We start from the raw sequence: 19,836 nt of genomic DNA on the forward strand, positions 1-19,836 counted from the left end.
TAGTAACTGCATCTCGGTACACCTGGTGCAGATGTGGTCATTTGGAAGGGTGGAGGTCATGACTCTGAATACGAAGGCAAATAACTCAGCTTACCTTTTCTCCTTGCCTGAGCCACTCCTCACTGGCCGCTCCCTCCCCTTTCACTCCTTTTATTGGCCCCTTGACCAATTAACCCTGTCACTTTCAGCAAGCTCCTCCTCCTCTGATTCACAGCCCGACTCTCTCCAAGCTCCTCATCCGAATCCCAGCCGAACCAAGTAGGCCCAAGCCCCAGTAAGCCCCGACTTTAATAGCTTACCTTCTCCACATTTTCAGCAAGCTCCTGCTCCTCTGACTCACTTTCAGCAAGCTCCTCCTCCTCTGGCTCACTTTCAGCAAGCTCCTCCTCCTCTGGCTCACTTTCAGCAAGCTCCTCCTCCTCTGGCTCACTTTCAGCAAGCTCCTCCTCCTCTGGCTCACTTTCAGCAAGCTCCTCCTCCTCTGGCTCACTTCCAGCAAGCTCCTCCTCCTCTGGCTCACTTCCAGCAAGCTCCTCCTCCTCTGGATCACTTCCAGCAAGCTCCTCCTCCTCTGGCTCACTTCCAGCAAGCTCCTCCTCCTCTGGCTCACTTTCAGCAAGCTCCTCCTCCTCTGACTCACTTTCAGCAAGCTCCTCCTCCTCTGACTCACTTTCAGCAAGCTCCTCCTCCTCTGACTCACTTTAAACAAGCTCCTCCTCCTCCTGACTCACTTTCAGCAAGCTCCTCCTCCTCTGACTCACTTTCAGCAAGCTCCTCCTCCTCTGACCTACTTTCAGCAAGCTCCTCCTCCTCTGACTCACTTTCAGCAAGCTCCTCCTCCTCTGATGCACTTTCAGCAAGCTCCTCCTCCTCTGACACTTTCAACAAGCTCCTCCTCCTCTGACTCACTTTCAGCAAGCTCCTCCTCCTCTGACGCACTTTCAGCAAGCTCCTCCTCCTCTGACGCACTTTCAGCAAGCTCCTCCTCCTCTGACGCACTTTCAGCAAGCTCCTCCTCCTCCTGGCTCACTTTCAGCAAGCTCCTCCTCTGACTCACTTTCAGCAAGCTCCTCCTCCTCTGACTCACTTTCAGCAAGCTCCTCCTCCTCTGACTCACTTTCAGCAAGCTCCTCCTCCTCTGACTCACTTTCAGCAAGCTCCTCCTCCTCTGACTCACTTTCAGCAAGCTCCTCCTCCTCTGACTCACTTTCAGCAAGCTCCTCCTCCTCTGACTCACTTTCAGCAAGCTCCTCCTCCTCTGACTCACTTTCAGCAAGCTCCTCCTCCTCTGACTCACTTTCAGCAAGCTCCTCCTCCTCTGACTCACTTTCAGCAAGCTCCTCCTCCTCTGACTCACTTTCAGCAAGCTCCTCCTCCTCTGACTCACTTTCAGCAAGCTCCTCCTCTGACTCACTTTCAGCAAGCTCCTCCTCCTCTGACTCACTTTCAGCAAGCTCCTCCTCCTCTGACTCACTTTCAGCAAGCTCCTCCTCCTCTGACTCACTTTCAGCAAGCTCCTCCTCCTCTGACTCACTTTCAGCAAGCTCCTCCTCCTCTGACTCACTTTCAGCAAGCTCCTCCTCCTCTGACTCACTTTCAGCAAGCTCCTCCTCCTCTGACTCACTTTCAGCAAGCTCCTCCTCCTCCTGACTCACTTTCAACAAGCTCCTCCTCCTCTGGCTCACTTTCAGCAAGCTCCTCCTCCTCTGACTCACTTTCAGCAAGCTCCTCCTCCTCTGACTCACTTTCAGCAAGCTCCTCCTCCTCTGACTCACTTTCAGCAAGCTCCTCCTCCTCTGACTCACTTTCAGCAAGCTCCTCCTCCTCTGACTCACTTTCAGCAAGCTTCTCCTCCTCTGACTCACTTTCAGCAAGCTCCTCCTCCTCTGACTCACTTTCAGCAAGCTCCTCCTCCTCTGACTCACTTTCAGCAAGCTCCTCCTCCTCTGACTCACTTTCAGCAAGCTCCTCCTCCTCTGACTCACTTTCAGCAAGCTTCTCCTCCTCTGACTCACTTTCAGCAAGCTCCTCCTCCTCTGATGCACTTTCAGCAAGCTCCTCCTCCTCTGACTCACTTTCAACAAGCTCCTCCTCCTCTGACTCACTTTCAGCAAGCTCCTCCTCCTCTGACTCACAGCCCGACTCTCTCCAAGCTCCTCCTCCGACTCCCAGCCGAACCAAGTAGGTCTAGTAGTAAGGCCTTTGACAAGGTCCCATGTGGAAGGTTAGACAGGAAGGTTCAGATGCTAAGTATCCAGGGTAAAGTAGCGAACTAGATTCAACATGAAACATAGCATTAATTTGGTTTACTGTCAAAGTATTTACAGAAAAGCACTATTGCGATTGTTTAGGTAGACAAAGAAGCATTAATTTGGTTTACTGTCAAAGTATTTACAGAAAAGCACTATTGCGATTGTTTAGGTAGACAAAGTAATCCATCGGAGCCGGGTCCCCCTTTCCTCCGTCTCCCCCCTTCCCTCTGTCCCCCCTTTCCTCCATCTCCTCACTGCATGGACTGAAAAAGCAACCCTAGATGTTCAAGAGGAAGTTTGGAGAAATGAAGCTACAAAACTGTCTCATTATTTACAGTTCCTTACTAGCCTCAAACAATTTGCAGCACCACATGATCACAACATCCTCAGTGCCCTACTATTTGAACCCTGCTAAATGAAATGTGTCCTTGATAAAGGCTACAGTACTGCTGAAATACTGCCTAATATCATCTCTCTGTGAGGTTTAAACTTTCTTCTTTCCATGCAATAAATGCCTTCAGAGATTACGTGGAGGATCGTGGATGCAGGATCCCTCAAAATTTATGCCCATTACTGAGCTGTTCAAGTTATTTCTATTAGTATTGCTGAGCGTGAGGGGGATTCAGCCACATGTACTTGATAATAACAACAGCACGCTCAAGAATTCACATAAATCATGTTTCAGCACTTATGTTATGTACCACAGATCTGCAGACGACACCAGGACAAGAGTTGCTTCAGACTGCCAAAAACATTACACCTGACGCTTTGTGGAAATTATTGTCAAACTTCTCATTGGTGGCATTTGATAAGTAGGTAATTAGTTTTAAAGGAGTAAAATCCATGATTGCTGTCTATTTCTTTACTGGTTGATCATTATCTTTTATGATAGTTAGTGTGTGCAACTGTGCAATAATACTTTGTCATATCATTAAATTAGACACAACACTCTCAATTATACAACACCAAAAACAACATGGCAGCCACCAAGGCCAGGTCTCACAAAATCTCCTTGTCGCCGTTTTTGGTGAGCTCCTGCACCTAAAAAAATGAGCACTGCACCCCTAGTAGTAAGGCTTTTGACAAGGTCCCATGTGGAAGGTTAGACAGGAAGGTTCAGATGCTAAGTATCCAGGGAAAAGAAGTGAACTAGATTCAACAATGGCTGGAAGGAAGAAGCCAGAGATGATTACTTCCCAGACTGGAGGCCTGTGATAAGTGGTTGCCTCAGGGATTGGTGCTGGGGCCACTGTTGTCATAATTATCGATGATAATGTGGTAAATTGGATCAACAAGTTTCCAGTTGACACTAAGATTGGAGATGTTGTGGGCAGCAAAGAAGATTTTCAAAGCTTGCAGAGGGATTTGGACCAGGTGGAAAAATGGACTGAAAGATGGCAGACAGAATTTAATGCAGACAAGTGTGAGGTGTTGCATTTTGGAAGGACAAAGAAAGAAAGAACATACACTAAAAATGGTAGGGCACTGAGGAATGCAGTAGAACAAAGGGATCTGGGAAAACAGATACACAATTCCCTAAAAGTGGCATCACAGGTGGATGGATTTGTAAAGAGAGCTTTTTCAAATTTTTTTCTTCATAAAGTATTGGGTACAGGAGTTGAGATTTTTATGGTAAAGTTGTACAGGACATTGGTGAGGCCAAATCTGGAGTATTGTATGCCATTTTGGTCACCTAACACATGAAAGATATCAATAAGATGGAAAGAATGCAGAGAAGATTTACTAGGATGTTGCCCAAACTTCAGGAATGGAGTTACAGAAAAAGGTTAAACAGGTTAGAACTTTATTCCCCGTTGCATAGAAGAATGAGAGAAGATTTGATAGAGATATTTAAATTATGAGGGAGATAGACAGAGTAAGTGTAGACAGGTTTTTTTCCCACTGAGGGTAGGTGAAATACAAATTAGAGGACATGGGTTAAGAGTGGAGGAACAACTTCACACAGAGTGATGGGAGTGTGGAACAAGCTACCAGCTGAGGTGGTGAATGCAGGCTCAATTTTAACATTTAAGAAGAATATTGGCAGATACATGGATTGGAGATGTATGGAGGGCTATGGACTGGGTCAGTGGGACTAGGCAAAAAAATGGTTTGGCACAAACTAGAAGGGCTGAAGGGGTCTGTTTCTGTGCTGTAGTGTTTTATGGTTCTAGGTATACATGTATTAAGAGCAAAAGGATAGAAGGGACAAAATGGGTCCTCTCGAAGATCAGAGATGTCAGCTATGTATGGAGCCAAAAAAGATCTTAAATGGGATTTTTTGTTTGCATCTGTATTTACTCAGGAAACTGGCAAAGATCCTATGAAAGTGAAGCAAATAAGCTGTGAGGTCATGGAACCTATACAGATTAAAGAAGAAGTAGTGCTTGGTGTCTGAAGCAAATGAGGGTGGATAAATCCCCAGGGCTTAACAACTTATTCCCTCTGACCTGGAGGAAGGCTAGTGTAGAATTTGCAGGGCACCTAGTAGCTATGATTAACGTGTCCTTAGCCACAGATGAGATGCTGTAAGATTGGAGGGTAGCTCATGTTGTTCTTTATTAAAAAGGCTATTAAAAATAATTTGGGAAATTATAGATCAGCGAGTCTGACATCAGTAGTGGGTAAATTATTGGAAGGTGTTCTCAGAGATTGAAAATACAAGTAATTGGAAAAACAGGGACCAACTAGGGAGTCAACATGGCTTTGTGCATTGAAGGTTGTGTTTTACTAATCTTGTAGAGTGTTTTTTTTTTAAAAAGTTACCAGGAAAGTTGAAGGAAAGGCTGTGAATATTGTCTATCTAGACTTTAGTAAGGCCTTTGACAAGGTCCCTCATGGGAGATTAGTCAGGAAGGTTCAGTCTCTCTGTATTCATGGTGAGGTAGTAAACTGGATTCGACATTAACTTTAAAGAAGCCAGAGAGTGGTAATAGATGACTGCCTCTCACACAAGGCCTGTGACTAGTGGTTTGCCTCAGGAATTAGTGCTGGGTCCATTGTTTGTCATCTACATCAATAAATCAGGATAATGATGTGGCAAATTGGATCAGCAAGTATGCAGATGATAAAAGCGCTTTCAGGTGCTTGGATGCAGATAATGTGCCGGCAGACGTGGCTGGGGGAGTGCAGCTGGGACATTCAGGTGACCGTGGAGAAGACACCTTTCTGTCACCTGAACGTGCCGGCTGAAGGAGAGCCACGTCCGAGCGAACACAGACTCCTGTGAACTGTGGCCATAGTCCCACTGCTGCTTTCAGGTGCAATGGGGGAATTCTCTGAGCCAGAGAAATACCTACAGGAGGAGGGCTACGTAAGTGCTCCTCCTGGCCAGGTTCTCCACTTTCAGGTGGCCACCCGACAGCCGCATTGGGGTAAAATAGGCAGCTTTACAGTCGGGTATTCTGGCCACCTGAAAGCAGCTAAAGATTGCAGGTGTTGTGGACAGAAAATAAGGCTTTCAAGTTTGCAGAGGGATCTGGACCAGATGGAATAATGGGCTGCAAAATGGCAGATGGAATTTAATGCCACCTAATGTGAGGTGAGGTGTTACATTGTGTAAAAAAAAAACCAAGGAAGGCTGTACAGTAAAATCCCGATTATCCAGCACTCAATCAACCTGAAAATCAAACAACTGACAAAAATGTCGAGAAATAAATTAATACATTTTAAAAATAAACTTTTAAATAAAAGCTTAAAATTGTAAAAGTAAATGTTCTCTGAAGCAACAAACAATCCCTTGAGTAAACATTCAGCAAGCAGAGCACCATGGTTGTGCCACACCCATAGCAGCTGTTTGAACAAAGTTTCAATAAAGTTGTGCTTGAATAAAATGGCGGTGCCCAGGATGAAGAACTGGCTGTTGCTGCTCACCACTGGGGTGACTCTTCCATAAGTATGTTGGTAAGCTTTATCTGTCAACTTAGAGGGGGTGGGGAAAGAGGTTAATTATTGCGGTGGCACAGTTAGTGTCGCGGCTAGCACAAGGCTGTTGCAGCACCAGTAACTGGAGCTCGTTTAAATGAAGGTCTGACCGGGACACTTGTGTGGAAGAGAGTTATATTGCACTCTGGGTCTGACTGGGACACTTAAGTGAAGGCGAGTCGGGTTAATTATGATGCAACATGGTTAGCATAGCAACTAGACAACACTGTTACAGCACCAGGGACTGGTAAATCACAGGAATTAGCTGATTAAAGTGAACTTTATGTAATTTAAGATCACAGTACTGATTTTTTTTCAAATTATTTTACATTTTGCACTGTCCTTTGTCTTTTAAATGGTGTACTCTTAATGCAGGTGTACAAGTTAAACATTGAAAAAGTGAGTCTTATTCAATGGGAAAGTTTGCATATCCTGCGATCTCTGTAGGTGACAGATAATGGGGATTTTTAAATGTACGTGGTAAACTGTTGAGCACTGAGTGTGGTAGAAAAGGGACCAGGAATACAGATACACAATTCCCTGAAAGTGCCAAGTAGATAGGTTCGTAAAGAGTTTTTGGCACATTACCCTTCAGAAATCAAAGTATTAAGTATAGGGGTTAGGATGTTATGATAAAGTTGTACAAGACACTTAAGCCAAATTTGGACCATTGTATGCAGTTTTGGTCACCTAACTACAAGGATGATGCAAGGCTGAAAGTGTGCAGAGGAGATTTATAAGGATGTTGCTAGGACTTGAACTGAGCTACAGGGAAAGGCTGAACAGGTTAGGACTTTATTCCCTGCAATGTGAGAATGAGGGGGTGATTGATAGAAGTATACAAAATTACAATGAATGTAGAGTCATTGCAAGCAGACTTTTTCCACTGAGGTTGGAGAAAACTAGAGAACATGGGCAGGGGAAAAGTTAAAAGGGAACATTGGAATCATAGAACATTACAGCACAGAAAGAGGCCCCTTGGGCCCCTCTAGTCTGTGCCTAACTATTTTTTTCCTAGTCACACTGATCTGAACCCAGTCCATAGCCTTTCATACATCTCCCTGTCCACATTCTTCTTAAATGTTAAAATTGAGCCTGCATTCACCACTTCAGCTAGCAGCTTGTTCCACACTCCCACCACTCTGCGTGAAGAAGTTCCCCCTAAATTTTTCCCTTTCACGCTTAACCCATGTCTCACCTACCTTCAATGGAAAAAAACCTGTCTATCCCCCTCAATTTTAAATACCTCTATCAAATCTCCCCTCATTCTTCTATGCTACAGGGAATAAACATAGAAAACATAGAAAATAGGTGTAGGAGTAGGCCATTTGGCCCATCAAGCCTACACCGCCATTCATTTTGATCCACTCAGTACCCTGTTCCAGCTCTCTCTTCATACCCCCTGATCCCCCTAATCACAAGTACTAAATCTAACTCTCTCTTAAATATAGCTATGGAACCAGCTTCAATCACTTCCTATGGCAGAGAATTCCATAAATTCACCACTGAAAAAATTCTTCCTCATCTCAATCCTAAAGGACTTCCCCTTTATCCTTAAACTGTGACCCCTGGTTCTAGACTTGCTCAACATTGGGAACAATCTTCCTGCATCTAGCCTGTCAAATCCCTTAAGAATTTTGAACATTTCTATTAAATCTCCTCTTAATCATCTAAACTCCAGCGAGTACAAGCCCAGTCGTTCTAGCCTTCTTCATATGCAAGTCCTGCCATCCCTGGTATTAATCTGGTAAGCTTTATAATGCATTCTCTCCATGGGAATGATGTCCTTCCTCAGATAAGGAGACCAAAACTGAACACAATACTCCAGGTGAGGTCTCACCAAGGCCCTATACAACTGCATCAATACCTCTCTGCTCCTGTACTTGAATCCTCTTGATATAAACGCCAACATACCATTCGCCTTTTTTACTGCTTGCTGCACCTGCCTACCCACTTTTAATGACTGATGCACAGCGACACCCAGGTCTCTTTGCATCTCCCCTTTTCCTAATTGGATACCATTAAGATAGTACTCAGCCCTTCCATTTTTTCCTCCAAAGTGGATAACCACACACTTATCCACATTATATTGCATCTGCCATGCACTTGCCCACTCACCCAACCTGTCCAAGTCACCCTGTACACTCTTAACAGCCTCTACACAGCTCACAATCCCACCCAGCTTCGTGTCGTCTGCAAACTTGGAAGTGCTGTTTTCTATTTCCTCATCTAAATCATTAATATATATCGTAAATAACTGGGGTCCTAGCACTGAGCCTTGTGGTACCTTAACCTGTTTAACCTTTTCCTGTAACTCCATTCCTGAAATTCAGGCAACATCCTAGTAAATCTTCTCTGCACTCTTTCTATCTTATTGGTATCTTTCCTGTAGTTAGGTGACCAGAACATCAAACAATTCTCCAAATTTGGCCTCACCAGTGTCTTAAACAGCTTTACTATAACATCCCAATTCCTGTACTCAATACTTTGATTTATGAAGGCCAATATGCAAAATCTCTCTTTCCCACCCTATCCACATGATGCCACTTTCACTTCAAAAAACTCTACAAGATTGGTTAAACACGACCTACCACACCCAAAACCATATTGACTGTTCCTAATCAGTTTCTGGCTATCCAAATAATTGTACATCAGATCTCTTCAAACACCTTCCAATAATTTACCTACTACTGATGTCAGGGTCATTAGCCTATAATTTCCAAGGGAACTTCTTTACGCAGAGAGAGGTGTGTGGGTGAAGAACAAGCTGCCAGTTGAATTGGTAAATGTGGGCTCAATTTTGGTATTTATGAAAAATATAAACAGATGTATGAATATGGTCTGGGTGAAAGTCAGTGGGCTAAGGCAGGATCATAGTTCAGCAGACTAGAGAGGGCTGAAGACCCTGTTTTTGTGCTGAAGTGTTCAATGGTTCTAAGTAAATATACAGTCCTAAATATATCTCTAGAAGAGACAGTAATCCTTTTTACACTAAATAGAGATTGACATTCTCAGTTTTTCCAGTAGTTAAGGGGCATTTGAACTCATTAAGTGTAGGAAAGTTGGCATAGGTGATCCAGCTTTAAACTTCTGAGAAATGTGGCACAATTACTAATAATTTTGCTATATGTGCTCAAGTTATGGACTTGATGCATGTTAATGTGTTGATAAACAGTTAGAGAAGGGAAACTGACAACTGCTTCCTACAACGTAACTTTTCCAGTGGGATATGCAGAGAGTCTAATGGCAATTTGTGGCCTTAACCCAGTGGTTCTCAACCTTTTTCTTTCCACTCACATACCACTTTAAATAATCCCTATGCCAATGGTGCTCGGTGACTAGGGATTGCTTAAAGTGGTATGTGAGTGGGAAAGAAGGTTGAGAATCATTGCTCTGGACTCAATTGTTACTGAAGTATTTTGCTTGAGAAAAATTGTCATTGGCCCATTTCCTTCAGAGTTATGAAATTGTGCACACAAGTTAATTAAGTACAATTAAAATAATGTATGTGAGTGGAAAGAAAAAGATTGAGAACCACTACCTTAACCCTATCCTTTGATCATTGCTGAAAGGGAAGGCTACATTTAGCTCCCGAGTCAGAAGTATCTGATTTACTGGAAATGACTCACTCACAATGAATCAGAGATAATGTTGTTTATACCAACAACATCAACTAATAAAACTAGGATCTGGTTAGTAGGTACAAGGCAGCTAAAGGATGCACTGTTCCCCAAATAAACTTATCATCTTTTCCCTTCCTGGATCAACAACTGGAAGAGGAAAAAATAACACTGAACTTATTACCCTTAAAGACCCTTCTCACAATTATCACTTGGAACTTCGTCAAATATGATTCCAAAAGCATGAAACATTCAGGAAGGTTTAACAACATTGTAAAAGGAGGAGGAGTCACGTGATGGAGTAGTAGCTGGTGGAGTGGAACCAGCTCTCTCCAAAGAAAAAAAATGTGAAAAAGCAGAGCTCAATAAACTTAAAAAAGGAAGAGACAGAAGATGGCACCCAAAAGAGAAAAAGTAAGAATAACAGAGAAAAGGGAAGAAGGAAAAATCACTGGAGAAGAAAGAAGGCCTTACCTGCACATCGGAGTAGAGAGTCACCGTGGAAAGGAGCGCTGATCTCCGGTGTTGGTGGGGGTTAGGGCGACTCCAAAAATGGCTCTCAGAGCCAGGAAGAGGTGCGCAGTGTGCAAGTAAAAGAAAAGATTAACGCTGATGGGAGGGGGACTCAGCTGAGGAGCAGCCAGCTGAGAGACACCCAGTATCGGGGCATTCAGCTGGGGGAAGTAAACAAGAAAGAAGAAGTGTGGTGAGAAAGAGAATGAAGGGCTGGAAGAGGGTGAGTGGCAAGGGGGGGGGGGGGTGGGCCAGCAGCGGGTCGACCTGCGGCAAGGGGGGGGCCAGCAGCGGGTCGACCTGCGGCAAGGGGGGGGGCCAGCAGCGGGTCGACCTGCGGCAAGGGGGGGGCCAGCAGCGGGTCGACCTGCGGCAAGGGGGGGGCCAGCAGCGGGTCGACCTGCGGCAAGGGGGGGGCCAGCAGCGGGTCGACCTGCGGCAAGGGGGGGGGCCAGCAGCGGGTCGACCTGCGGCAAGGGGGGGGCCAGCAGCGGGTCGACCTGCGGCAAGGGGGGGGCCAGCAGCGGGTCGACCTGCGGCAAGGGGGGGGGCCAGCAGCGGGTCGACCTGCGGCAAGGGGGGGGCCAGCAGCGGGTCGACCTGCGGCAAGGGGGGGGCCAGCAGCGGGTCGACCTGCGGCAAGGGGGGGGCCAGCAGCGGGTCGACCTGCGGCAAGGGGGGGGGCCAGCAGCGGGTCGACCTGCGCCAAGGGGGGGGCCAGCAGCGGGTCGACCTGCGGCAAGGGGGGGGGGCCAGCAGCGGGTCGACCTGCGGCAAGGGGGGGGGCCAGCAGCGGGTCGACCTGCGGCAAGGGGGGGCCAGCAGCGGGTCGACCTGCGGCAAGGGGGGGGCCAGCAGCGGGTCGACCTGCGGCAAGGGGGGGGCCAGCAGCGGGTCGACCTGCGGCAAGGGGGGGGCCAGCAGCGGGTCGACCTGCGGCAAGGGGGGGGCCAGCAGCGGGTCGACCTGCGGCAAGGGGGGGGCCAGCAGCGGGTCGACCTGCGGCAAGGGGGGGGCCAGAAGCGGGTCGACCTGCGGCAAGGGGGGGCCAGCAGCGGGTCGACCTGCGGCAAGGGGGGGGCCAGCAGCGGGTCGACCTGCGGCAAGGGGGGGGGCCAGCAGCGGGTCGACCTGCGGCAAGGGGGGGGCCAGCAGCGGGTCGACCTGCGGCAAGGGGGGGGCCAGCAGCGGGTCGACCTGCGGCAAGGGGGGGGCCAGCAGCGGGTCGACCTGCGGCAAGGGGGGGGCCAGCAGCGGGTCGACCTGCGGCAAGGGGGAGGCCAGCAGCGGGTCGACCTGCGGCAAGGGGGGGGGGGGGGCCAACAACAGGAGACACAGCAGCTGGAGGCCCAACAACAGGAGACACAGCAGCTGGAGGCCCAACAACAGGAGACACAGCAGCTGGAGGCCCAACAACAGGAGACACAGCAGCTGGAGGCCCAGCAAGGATAAAGAAGCAGCTCACCAGAGAAGGATGAAGATAGACAGATACAGAGAAGAGAAGACGATAACACAGACATAGATACAGACACAGAAGAAGAGGAAGAAGACCAAGAATTTCAAAGGAAAGAAGGTAAAATAGAAGGACAAAGTTTAGATAAAGCCTTTATTGAAGAACAAATGAGGTCATTAAAAGAATGGCTATCATTAGAATTTAGTTCAATCAAAAGAAAAATGAAAAGACCTGAAGACGGAATGCAAAGCTTAGAGTTGGTCATGACTGAAATAGGGAAGAGTAGAAAATGTGGAAGAACAAGAAGCTGCTGTAGAAAAGATAAAAGATTTAAGAGGGAAGTTGGAAGAGAGCGGAAAAAAAATTAAAGAGACACAAGATTTATTGTCACAAAAATTTAAAGTATTGGAAAACTACAGTAGGCGAAACAACAGCACAAATATAGTTGGCCTGAAAGAAGGCAAAGAAGGGTCAGATATGAAGGAACTTATAAAAGGGTGGATCCCGAAGGTGCTGGAAACGACAGATTCACATGAAGAAATAGAAATCGAAAGGCGCCTAGAGCACTAATACCGAAACCACCACATCAAAAACCGAGATCCATATTGGTAAAATTTCTAAGATATACAACAAGAGAAAACATACTGGAGCACGCAAGAAAGAAGGTTAGACAATAAGCCGTTGGAATATAAGGGACAAAAAATATTTTTTACCTGGACATAAGCTTCGAACTTTTAAAGAAGAGAAAGGAATTCAACAAGGCGAAAACAATCTTATGAAAGAAAAGGTATAACTTTATATTAAGACATCCAGCAGTACTCAAAGTATTCATTCCTGGGGAACGGAATAGACTGTTGTCGGACCCAAAGAAAGCCCAAGAATTTGCTGAACATTTGCAGGACAGGAGAAGAGAGGAGGAGGAGTGACAAGAAGGATGACGGGCAAGAAAATATACAAAAATATGTAAAAATATAAAGATAATGTATACATAAAGATTTAAAGATGGATAAGAGAAAGGGAAGAAGGAAAAGAAAGAGAGCTTTGTTATTAGTATAGGAAAATAATGTTCTCTTGAGGGGGGGGCAAAAGAGAATAATGGTCACTGCGAAATCGGTTGACGTTTGCAAGTTCGCAAACCGAATGGAAAGGAGTTGTGGCTGCCGTCAAGGGATAGGAGGCAATCCAAGGAGGGTAGGTTCATTTGGAGTTTAAGGGTTATTCCTTGTGGGGATTGTTGGGGTATTTCATGTCTTAAATGCATTGTCATATATTGAGATTAAAAAGGAAGACAAAAAACAGTAATGGAAAAAAGTGATGGAGGTGGTGAAGAGGCAGAAAAGAAGTGAAAATAAAGATACAAGGCCACGTTGGACCATATGACTATAAACATTAATGGAATATATAACCAAGTTTAAGGGTATCCCACTGGGAGGGAAAAAAAATTCACATATTATTTAAAAGACAAAGTTCCAATGATTGAAAAAACCTGGGAACCATATATGGAACATAACAGAAAGAGCAGGACTAGGACCACCACCATTTAAAATGATAAGAAGATAAACACAATCTGATTTAATGTGAATAAGTAGATGATGTGTCTTTTTTGTTTGCATTCCTTTTGTATAAAGATATTGTTTTATTGTATTTTATATGTCTAATATTTACTGTTTTTGGAGGGGGGTGGGAAGGGGGAAGGGAGGGATGGGGGAAAAAAAAGAGAAAATGTCACTGTGAATATTTAAAGAGATGCAACTGTAAATATATTGGTTGATATGGTTCATAGTGCGATAAATAATTACAAAAAAACAACTTATAAAAGAAACACCATCACACATGAACCCAGGCTACTAAAGCGGAGCTGTGTTAAAGTTTAAAATGTTGACGGATCCAGAACAATCCTTGGAAATAGGAGCTGTCTGAAGAGATGAATTTAAGATCAAAATTTAAGAGAGTGAACAGATTTTATCCTTATACATGAAAGGGTAGGGCCAAGTGTGGCTGCAGGATAAAGACCCATAAGAATAAACTGGATTTGCAGTTCAACTGGATGGAAGGATTAGTTAACACCATTTCCAAACCAATATAAAAAAAACAGCAACAAATTGCATCCTGCAAAAGGCACATACAAAGTTTGGTCAAAATTATTACTCTCTTCAACCCTGACGTTGGAAGAATACAAATACATAGAATCCAAAACTAAAAACCTCATGATCCCATCAGAGGAAAGTTTCTGTAAGTGATATTATTAGCCAAGTTGAAACCAAAACCAGTTAATAAAAAGTGTTTTCTTAATTATAAATAATCAGCCCGAGATCTTAAAGGATGAGGCAGTAGAATCTGCCTGAATTCACCTGCAAATGTTTCCAGCAGAGGCAGTAATTGAGACCAACAATGATAATATTCTCAATCACTTTACGCCACCTTGGGACAATAACAAAGCATCAGTGACATCAAATTCCATGCCCCAAACTGCATACCTCCACCAGCTCACACCAGAGCAATTGGGATGTCCACTGGGTGCTGACAATGACCTGGTGATTTTTTTTAATGTAATGATAAGCATCTTTATAGCCAAAGCAATCAAATGGTCTCTTGTACTAGTTTTAACTACCTGAAGTCTTGGAGGCAAAATTTGGGCTTTTTCATGTATTTATGTGGGATTTTTATGTGCCTATCCACTTAGTATGGAATTTGGGGTAATGCAGCCAAATTTCATACATATGTCAACCAATGTTACAAATGCCACACTGCGTTAGAAGCATAGGTGAAGCAAATGCATCTTTGCAACACAAAACAATCCAACTTCAGAGGATTTAAATACCATATTAATTTTGCAGTATTGTTACTTCAGGTTCCAAAAAGCTAGCAGAAAATTAACTTGTCTCCTCCATTACTGTCCATACACCCAAAATTGAAAACACCCACATGAGCCTCTCAGATAATTACAACGTATGATTAAGTGAAAACAAAACCTATTCATTCCAGCCCTACTCAAGCATCACATCAACCATAATCAAATCCATCAACAGGTGCTGTAGCAAGTTAAACACACTTTCAGTTGGGACAAAATCAGATTGAAGAGCAAACTGAGCATTCATCTACAAGACCTCAAAACAATTCACAGCAATGTAGCTCCTTTGGAAACTCAATAACTAATTGGTACCCATTAGGACACAAACAATCAGGAAAATGAGGGCAAAGCACTGCAGTAATTTTGGATTCAGAAAATTTGATTCAAAAAGACAGTTAAAGGGGATGGAAGGAAATTAAGGTCCAAGACTACTTTCATGCTGAGTTGCAAATCTCTCTCTCTCTCTTTGGCTTGGCTTCGCGGAAGATTTATGGAGGGGTAATGTCCACGTCAGCTGCAGGCTCGTTTGTGGCTGACAAGTCCGATGCGGGACAGGCAGACACGGTTTCAGTGGTTGCAGGGGAAAATTGGTTGGTTGGGGTTGGGTTTTTCCTCCTTTGCCTTTTGTCAGTGAGGTGGGCTCTGCGGTCTTCTTCAAAGGAGGTTGCTGCCCGCCGAACTGTGAGGCGCCAAGATGCACAGTTTGAGGCGATATCAGGCCAATGGTGGTGGTCAATGTGGCAGGCACCAAGAGATTTCTTTAGGCAGTCCTTGTACCTCTTCTTTGGTGCACCTGTCTCGGTGGCCAGTGGAGAGCTCGCCATATAACACCATCTTGGAAAGGCGATGGTCCTCCATTCTGGAGACGTGACCTACCCAGCGCAGTTGGATCTTCAGCAGCGTGGATTCGATGCTGCTGGCCTCTGCCATCTCGAGTACTTCGATGTTGGTGATGAAGTCGCTCCAATGAATGTTGAGGATGGAGCGGAGACAACGCTGGTGGAAGCGTTCTAGGAGCCGTAGGTGATGCCGGTAGAGGACCCATGATTTGGAGCCAAACAGGGGTGTGTGTATGACAACGGCTCTGTGTACGCTAATCTTTGTGAGGTTTTTCAGTTGGTTGTTTTTCCAGACTCTTTTGTGTACTCTTCCAAAGGCGCTATTTGCCTTAGCGAGTCTGTTGTCTTTCTCGTTGTCGATCCTTGCATCCGAAGAAATGGTGCAGCCGAGATAGGTAAACTGGTTGACCGTTTTGAGTTCAGTATTCCTGATGGAGATGTGGGGGGGGGCTGGTAGTCATGGTGGGGAGCTGGCTGATGGAAGACCTCAGTTTTCTTCAGGCTGACTTCCAGGCCAAACATTTTGGCAGTTTCCGCAAAACAGGACGTCATGCGCTGGAGAGCTGGCTCTGAATGGGCAACTAAAGCGGCATTGTCTGCAAAGAGTAGTTCACGGACAAGTTGCTCTTGTATCTTGGTGTGATCTTGCAGGCGCCTCAGATTGAAGAGACTGCCATCCGTGCGGTACCAGATGTAAACAGCGTCTTCATTCTTGAGGTCTTTCATGTCTTGTTCCAGCATCATGCTGAAGAAGATAGTAAAGAGGGTTGGTGCGAGGACACAGCCTTGCTTTATGCCGTTGTCAATGGAGAAGGGTTCAGAGAGCTCATTGCTGTATCTGACCCGACCTTGTTGGTTTTCGTGCAGTTGGATAATCATGTTGAGGAACTTTGGGGGACATCCGATGCGCTCTAGTATTTGCCAAAGCCCTTTCCTGCTCACGGTGTCGAAGGCTTTGGTGAGGTCAACAAAGGTGATGTAGAGTCCTTTGTTTTGTTCTCTGCACTTTTCTTGGAGCTGTCTGAGGGCAAAGACCATGTCAGTAGTTCCTCTGTTTGCGCAAAAGCCGCACTGTGATTCTGGGAGAACATTTTTGGCGACACTAGGTATTATTCTATTTAGAGAATCCTAGCGAAGATTTTGCCTGCAATGGAGAGCAGCGTGATTCCCCTGTAGTTTGAGCAGTCTGATTTCTCGCCTTTGTTTCTGTACAGGGTGATGATGATGGCATCACTAAGGACTAAAACAAAATGACTAAAATTCCCTTAATTTACTGGCATAGACGATGTTGAACCCAACTTCCTCTTGAATTTCCCAGTACTTTATTTTCACTAGTGTCAAATAAAAGTTCGTCCAACCTCTTAACTAAATGTTTCGAATTTACTGACTTTTTGTTACTTCTGGAAAAAAAAACTCGTGGACAGCAACATTAACCGAAGACCATACCAGCTCTTAATTAGTTAATATGCTTATTTCTAAATTATAACAATTCTTAATCAGTGTATTTTTCTCCAACAATTCGCTTCTCCACCCACAAGCTAAACTGTCAGGGCTGAAATGTTTATGAAGTCTATCAGTATTATTACCCAAATGTAGATTGGAAAGCAATGGTCAGAATTTATTCCCCCCCCCAAATCAACCTGGGAAACATTTCATTCATTCGTGACCATTTTCACAGAGACCAGCCCTTTGGACTGTTTAGGTTTAGAATCAATGATGTTCGCGTTTGCATCTTTAATCGACGTGATTTTCTCCTTTTTGTAAAGGCGAACGAAAAGATATTCGCACCCCCCCCCCCCCCCCAATCCCTCCCTTGGGTCTAAAGTTCTCTATTCGTGGTTAGTCTGGGTCCCCGCTGCCAAATAACCTCACGTTCCTAGCGTCTGGGCTTCTCTCTTCTAGAGGGAGGGACTCGGCGAGACATTGCCAGAGATTCTGGAGAAACAGGATGATGTTTGGCTGCCAAACCCACCCACCCAGCCAGTCAGCAGCAGGGAAAACGAGGAACCCGACGCGGAGAAAGGGATTATCCGAAGACCCCCGCCCCCGCCCACACCGGGAGAACAAAAGAGCGAACGGTCAGGCAGGGAGAAGCGATGACCGCGAGACCGGGGCGTCGACGAGCCCAGGGTCTGGGGCAGGAGGGAGGGGGCTCCGCCCAATCTCCCGGCTCGAATCCAGCGTCAGAAACCCCTCCGCCGCCGCCGCCGCCGCCGCCGCCGCCGCCGGGGGATTCTCAGCCCGCGGATCATCACTTACCCAGAAAAGGAAATTAAAAACGAACAGCAGGTATTTGATGCACTTCATGCAACCTTCCACCCCCATGATCCCGTCAGGTATTCGCACGTCAAATCTCCCACGGACGGCAACTCAACAAGCTTTGACGAGCTGGAAGCGACTGAGGGGCTCCCGGACGCGCCGCCCTCCCAACAGACCTGTCCAATCAAAGGCAGACAACCACCCTTCCAGATTCCAGCCAACCAATCAATGACCGCGCTATGACGCCCACCACCACGGCCAAATCGAACAGCAATCCTATTATTCCCAGACCACGGCCAATGAAATCCTGTCCAAGCCAACTTGGGTGAAAGCCGGCGCGGATCCACTGGAACCCGGGCTCCACTCTGCTCCTGGCCAATGCCAGCGTGAATCCAGTTTGACCAATTCCCCAGAATAGATAAACTCTTGCGTGAAACTCAACCGAACCAGCCTGAACGCTCCCTGACTCCAGAGCCTGTCTAAAGAGATGATGGGGGTCTGTGTGACTGAAGAACGACGCAGTTGCTGCCACAAATAGATTAACGTTTTGTGAAACTCTCGGAAGGCTTTTTGAACAAACCGAGTGTCACTGAAGTCACTAGCAATGCGTCAATTGCACTCGACCCCAGCATCTACAGATTTTGTTGTTTAACTCTGATGTACACCTCAGTATATATGTGTGTGTGTAGGTACGAGACACTGAGTATATATAATATATATTATATATTATACTGTATAAATATATATATCTGTGTGTGTGTATATATACATATATATAGATATATATGTGTGTGTGTATGTGTGTGTGTATATATACATATATGAGTGTGTGTATATATACATATATGTGTGTGTGTATATATACATATATATATGTGTGAATCAAATACATGCTGTGTATTATATATATATATCTATATAAATATAGATAGATATCTATATATATGTATGTGTATGTGTGTATATATATATGTATGTGTGTGTATATGTATATATATGTGTATATATATGTGTGTATATATGTATATATATATGTATATATATGTATGTATATATATATATATATGTATATATATATGTATGTATATATATGTATGTATATATGTATATATATGTATGTATATGTATGTATATGTATGTATGTATATATATGTATGTATATATATGTATATATATATATATATGTATGTATGTATATATATGTATATATATATGTATGTATGTATATATATATATGTATGTATATATATGTATATATATATATGTATGTATGTATATATATGTATATATATATGTATGTATGTATATATATATATATATATATATATATATATATATTCTATTTAAATTCCCTAACGCGAAAATGCTATTTGGGAAATAAGGTGGCACTTTTACAATTGTAACCCTGAGTAAAGTCATCGGCCTGAATCGATAAACGTGGTTTCTCTCGCTCGCTCGCTACAGGTCCAGCCTGATCCCTTGAGTGGACTGCATTTTCTGTTTTATTTCAGATTTTCCAGCATCTTTTGTTCATCACGCGTCCCATCTCGGTTGTCAGAACAATGGCATAGAGGCAAGTGCCTTTCTTCGGGCAAATGAAGAATTAAGGAGCAGGAGAAAAACTAGGTTATCGTTTTTTTTTTAAATTCAGTCATGTTTGTCTAGTATAAAAATAATTGGGCATTTAAAAAAAAATTGATCGATGATGGCAGGAGACTGCAATATTTCTACTCTTGGAGTTGTTTTATTCGGACTCAATGGTCTGTATAGCTTATTTCTGCCCCGGTATCTTCTGGTCTTATTGATGGACTTCAGTTAAGCATTCTTGTTCTCAGTTCACTGCTACCTGAGGGCTATTGGCTCTGTGAGGAAAATCCCATGTACTACAAGGGAGTATGTAAATAATATCGCAAGGAAGATGAAAGATAAAGAAAGAAGGGAATTATCACAAGAAAAAATGTGATTAGAAAGAATTTGCATGCATGCAAATGAAAATATTAAAGCAGAGCACAAATGACCAGTAATGGAAAAGGGAATAGCAAAAAAATAAAATCCATGTAATCTACCAATTCCCCACAGCTAAAATTGAATAAGGAATTTGTTAATATAGGAACGGAGTAATTAC

At 44.5% G+C, this 19,836-nt stretch overlaps 1 protein-coding gene across 1 annotated transcript in view; it reads right to left on the minus strand.

Annotated features, from left to right (window-relative positions):
* Positions 1 to 17,875, minus strand: part of LOC138744652 (CD81 antigen-like) — a 95,330-nt gene extending 77,455 nt beyond the window's left edge. Inside the window, exon 1 of the mRNA XM_069901142.1 lies at positions 17,712 to 17,875. Within this exon, the coding sequence (XP_069757243.1) occupies positions 17,712 to 17,777 (66 nt within the window). The 5' untranslated portion in view covers positions 17,778 to 17,875. The remainder of the gene's footprint in view (positions 1 to 17,711) is intronic.
* Positions 17,876 to 19,836: the final 1,961 nt, after the last annotated feature.

Source organism: Narcine bancroftii, chromosome 1 (genome assembly GCF_036971445.1).
Source record: "Narcine bancroftii isolate sNarBan1 chromosome 1, sNarBan1.hap1, whole genome shotgun sequence".
Lineage (NCBI taxonomy): Eukaryota > Metazoa > Chordata > Chondrichthyes > Torpediniformes > Narcinidae > Narcine > Narcine bancroftii.